Below are 5631 nucleotides of genomic sequence, written 5' to 3' on the forward strand. Positions count from 1 at the left end.
CCCATCTCCTAGTTTAAAAACTGCTCTACAACCTTTTTAATGTTTAGTGCCAGCAGTCTGGTTCCACTTTGGTTTAGGTGGAGCCCATCTCTTCTGTATAGGCTCCTCCCATCCCAAAAGTTTCCCCAGTTCCTAATGAACATAAACCTCTCCTCTCTACAAGGTGTAAACTATTCTACAAACTGGGGTCTGGGGCCCCTATAGGGTCCCTAGAGACTGCACAGGGAGTCTGCAAAATATTACGAAAAAATAAAAAAAAAATTATCTCACTGCACATGTCACAACAAACACAGACTGCAGTAAGAAGCAGGCACACCCATCTCCCTGGTATTTGTAAATATAGTCTTTCTTAAAGCATTACTAATAGTATGTGTTTGTATGAAGTACACATATACTTTTCTCAATCAGTTTCTCAGTTAGGAATCCGTGATTAACATTGTATTTGAAAAGGGGTTCATCAACAAAAAAAAATCTGAGAACCTCTAATCTAAATTACTGTCAAAACAAGGATTTTTCCTTCTAAAAGCTCTCTCCAGCAAAAGAAGGGAACAAAGAATGTTAAAAAGAAAGCCTTATTTACTACTTTACATTTCAAATGCTTAAACTGTTTCTCTTTCTTTTCTATATTTTTAATAAAAAGTTAAAAAGGATTTTTAAAGGGTGTGTTTGCAATGGTGTTAAGCAGGCAGAGGTCTCTGTATTCCAAACCCCAGACCTCATTCAACTCTGGTTAATGTTAGGTTATGTTAACATCTTTATCCCATTCATTCCATTTAAATTAATGCAACGGTGGAACTATACAATGTTACAGTGATCACACCGGCCCTCAAGAAATATTGAGTAGTCTCAGTTGGAGTGGCCTTCAGCACAGGAAGAATCTGAAAAATACCGAGGAAACTTTCTTTGGTAAGGAAGCTTTCCCCTGAGCAGTATCCAAAACAGTTCTCATGAATGTGATCCTCTGGAAGAGATATGGGTTGATTTCTCCTAGGTGATCTGCAAGCCCCACATTGTGGAACCAGTGGCAAATATGGACTATGGAGTCTCATCATCTGCTACAAACCTGGCTCTTATCAGCCAGTTGTCTATGTATGGAAAGATATGGACCCATTAGGGGTAACATCTTAGTGTATGTCCACACCACAAAGGCACAGTTATGGTGCTGCAACTGTACTGCTGTTGTATTTTAGTGTACACACTTCCTACACAGATGGGTTTTTTCCATCAATATAGTTAATCCACTCCTCACAGAGGCAGTAGCCAAGTCAACGGAAGAATTCTGTCAACTTAGCTGCATCTATCAGTGGAGGTTAGGCTGACCTAACTACATTGCACAGGAAGTAAAAATTTTTCACAGCCATGAGCAATGTAGCTAGATCATTCTAACTTTTCAGTGTAGATCGGGCCTCAGATGAGCAGCTATTCTGGCCAGATATTTTGTGAATACCCTTGGGGCCATGGATCAACCAAAGGAAAGTACTTTGTATTGCTAATGTGTCCGTCCCACCTTCCTGATGGTTACGTGGAAATGGGCATCTTTTAAGTAGGGAACCAGGTTGCAGTATCCTTGCAAGAGGGAAGGAATGATTGCTTCCAAGGGGTGGGGGGTGAAGGTATGTGTGCATGGGTGTGTGAACTCCAAGATCACGATGGAACTATTTAGACTGACAAGGTCCAGGATGGGTCCAAGAGTGTTTATCTTCTTGGGAATGATGCGATACCAGGAACAAATATTCTTCTCCACTCACATTTCAAAAGGGAACTCCTTCCTCATGAAAGGAACCATGGAGGAGTCCACTTTCTCTAGAAGGACTCTTGTGACAAGGGTCACCGAAAAGGGACAGGGAAGGCAGTAGGCATTGTGCAGAACCTGATGAATATCCATCACAGACTGTTTCGACCCAGCAATGAGATGTGATGTAAAAAGAAACAAACAGAGATGGTCCGAAGGGAGAGGCAGAGAGGGAGCAAGGAGGAAGATGTGCAGAGGCCAGTAATCTGTACTGGACTGCACTGTCAAACCTGCCTTGGGCTGACCAGAAGCAAGACAAGTTTGTTTGTGTTTTGTTTGCTTCTTGTCATATGGTTCTTGCCTTTGATAACAGAAGGCTGGAGAAATGACTTCTGCTTCTGAGAGGCAGAGGGCTTGGATAGCTTCAGGGAGAGGCCTGAGATCCTAAAAGATTTCAACTTTTCAGTGATGAAAGAAATGACTCACTGGATGAGATCCTGCCTTCAAAGAGCAAATACTTGATTTTTGCCTGTGGTTCTGCAGACAGACCCGACAAATGAAACAGGAGTACCACTGGAGAGTAATGCCATGGTCACAGTCTTCACAAATGAGTCAGACACATGTATGACTGTTCACAGGGCACATCATACAAAAAGGGCTCCAGAACAGGACTTATAGCTCCTCACAATGCATACTGGTATCTCACCATAGCCACCTGGTAGTCTGCACTCTCATCCCCTAGGAGCCTGAGGAATAGACTTTGTGGGCTAAGGAATTCATCCTCCTGCCCTCTCTATCTTTAGATGTGGAATGAATTATTCTCATCTCCTTTCCCTTTACCAAAGCTACTGACACCACCAGACTATTAGGAGTAGGGTGCTGTTCAAAGTATCTAGGGCCCAGAGAAGGGACTGGGTACATCCTAGCCACCTTCCTGAGACTGCAGGCAAAGATGCTGGAGTAAAGCAAAAATCCATGGCTGGCTCTAAGACCACAGCTAAGAGAGTCAGCTTGTTCTTAGAGCAAAATGGGCGAATGTCAACAGTGGCTTCAGAGCTTTACAGTTCTGGTTGATATAGGCAGCTGTAACAGCAGTGATCTTTCTCAGCAACACTTGACACTGATATCTGGAAAGTGACACAACTGAGGATCCAGTGTTGTGATCTGGGGAGGTAGCTCCAGTGACATCCCCCTTCAGAAAGTTTAAAAAAAAACAAAAACATCTTTCAGTATTACCTCTTACAAGACATCAACAGGGAAGGCACCAGGGAGTTGGTAGAGGAAGAGGAGGATAAGGCTGTGATGCTGGGTCCACTTGTATTGGTGCCATAAGATCAGGCCCTAGTACTGAAACAGGGGCTGTGTTGATGGGACACTCCCCAAAGCCCTAGAACTGGAGAAAAAGACAAGCTGGGGTCACCCTGCCACTAGGTCCAGCCAACTCTGAAAGTTTGTATTTAGTCTCAAATATAGTTCCATAGTTAGAAGCTCTAAAGGACTCTGTATAAGTCTATGAGTTGGACTCCTTAGGGAGTCAGAAGGCTCTGTGTCCTCATGCCAGGCAGCACAGAAGATCCTCCAATCTCCAGATCAGCAATCGTCCAGAATTGGGAGTCCCAGATAGGAGGGCTAGGTAGCTACTCCAGGCTCAATGATGAGATGTATGAGTGAGGTAAATATCTAAGCAGGAAGATGGTGCCAAAGCATGAAGAACCCAAACAGGGCTCCTGCTGCAGCAAAGTCCAGCAGAAATGCTGCTGTTTCTTTTTAGGACACACTTCACTGCTGGACAAACATTTCCTTTTCTCCTCCTCAGAATTAGAGCAGTAATCAGTGCTGAGGCTGGAGCCCTATGAAGGAAGGCCTGAGGCAGAGCCAGGAGTGTTCTGCTGTACAAGCAGAGCCAGGTGTTTTGGTGCTTTAAGGGGCCTAGCAGAAGCTAGTGCCAGCTTAGATGATCATTGGAGCTGCCTTTGTGGCAGAAGTCAGTGCCAAAGGCACTGTTTTGTGTTGAATCTTGATTGTACCACGTGGAGCAGACTCTAAGGTAACTGACCCAGCACTCAAGTCCTTAGTGAAAGCTGGTGCTGAAGCTGTGGCCAGAGTAAACAACTTTGCCCATACAGCTGGTGTGGGCAGCAATGAAGATAAAGGTCAGTCTGGGCGGTGCACAGAAACACAGCCTTCTAGCAACTCAAGAGTCTTTAGGGCCACTTCGACAAGGTGCAGCTGGGGCTGCAGTTGGCAGTCCTGGAAAGCCTGGGGTGTGAATGCCTTGCAGGCAGCATACTGGGTCAAAGAGGGGGAAATCCCCCAAACAGATCAAAAACTTCACTCGGGCATCTGATTCTGGAATCATCATCAACACGGGCACAGCTTTTCAACCCCTTGCAGGTTTCAATCTGAGCACAGCTTCAGCACTGGAGAGAATTTTGAGAACTCAGTTAAACTTAGGGACATACCTCAACTACAGAACAGGGCACTAAACGTACCAGTAGTCAAGAGACACAGCAGAAGGAACTGAGACAGCTGAGAAGTGCACTCCCTTCTATAACTCGGGTGCTGAATGTCTGAAAACCTCAGAACATGTACTACTTTGAAGAGGGCTCTGTGAGCTCATCAGCAGAGGCAGCTATCCCACATGTGGAGATGCACAGAAGTTCTTGAAAACGAACTGCCACCCGTGGATTGTCTAATCCAATATCCTGATTCAGACAGAGGACAATACCAGATGCTTCAGAGAAAGGTGCAAGAATCCTTGCACTGGTTAATTACTTAACATGTCCATACAGTAAGGTTCCACATGACCCCAGAGGCTGCCTTGTTCATTTAAATCTTCTATTTGTATTTTTACCTTATCTGTGCATTGTTCCAATTATCCATAAAATTTTCTAATCCTTTCTTAAATCCTGCTAAGCTTTTGGCCTCAATGTTATCCAGTGGCGATGAATTCCACACATTAATTGAGTGTCACATAAAGTACTTGCTTTCATCAGTTTTAAATGTGTTATCTTTCAATCTCATTGAAGGTCCACCTTGTTCTTGTTTTATGGGAATGCTTATAAACATTCTATCTATGCCATTTATTATTTTATATACCTCTCTAAGGTCTCCTCCTATTAATCTCATCTCTAAACTAAACAGGGTGTCATTTCAATTGTCACTCAAAGAACATTTCCAGGCTGATAACAATTTTATTGCCTGTCTCTGAATCCCTTCTGTTTCTGCTATATCCTTTTTGAGATAGGGTGAACAGAACTGAATCCAGTATTCCAGATAAAGCTATGTCACTGATTCATAATGATCTAATATCTTCAGAATTATTTTCCTTCCATTTCTGTATAAATTGCAACTTATGTTTGCTTTTTTGGTGGACACTGTACAGTGAGCAGGTTTTCACTGATGAATCTACAATAATGCTTCGGTATTTTTCATTTTAAATGACAGCAAACTGTACGAGTAGTACAAATTATGGCCTCCAATGCACACTGTTTTGTATTTGTCAGAACTGCCTTTCATCTGGCAGTATGTTGCCCATTCTTTTAGCTTTATTTGATCTTTCTGAAGCTTCTTGGTCTTTTCCAGTCTTCATTAACCTAAGTAATTTTGTGCCATCTGCAATTTTTGACACCTGATTGTCCACTCCCCTTTCCAGATAACAGATAAACCCATCCGGCCATACAGCAGATACATAAAAGGGTCAAGTTGTTCCTGAATTTCTGCAAACACAGGATATTTTCTAATTTTTGCTCGGGATCATAAGGTCATAAGAACAAGAACATAAAAATGGCATACTGGGTCAGACCAAACGTCCATCCAGCCCAGTATCCTGTCTACCGACAGTGACCAATGCCAGGTACCCCAGAGAGAGTGAACCTAACAGGTAATGATCAAGTGAT

General features: G+C 43.2%; 1 protein-coding gene across 7 annotated transcripts in view; it reads right to left on the bottom strand.

The window, feature by feature from the left end:
• The window catches only part of USP4 (ubiquitin specific peptidase 4), a 143721-nt gene that overhangs the window by 52079 nt on the left and 86011 nt on the right, over window positions 1-5631 (bottom strand). Inside the window, exon 12 of one of the 7 annotated variants that reach the window (XM_075072956.1) lies at window positions 4233-4437. The exons of the other annotated variants lie outside the window; for them this stretch is intronic. Within the exon in view, the coding sequence (XP_074929057.1) occupies window positions 4324-4437 (114 nt within the window). The 3' untranslated portion in view covers window positions 4233-4323. Of the gene's footprint in view, window positions 1-4232; window positions 4438-5631 lie in introns of those variants that run through there. 7 annotated transcript variants of the gene reach the window in all.

This window comes from Chelonoidis abingdonii, chromosome 16, assembly GCF_003597395.2.
Source record: "Chelonoidis abingdonii isolate Lonesome George chromosome 16, CheloAbing_2.0, whole genome shotgun sequence".
NCBI lineage: Eukaryota > Metazoa > Chordata > Testudines > Testudinidae > Chelonoidis > Chelonoidis abingdonii.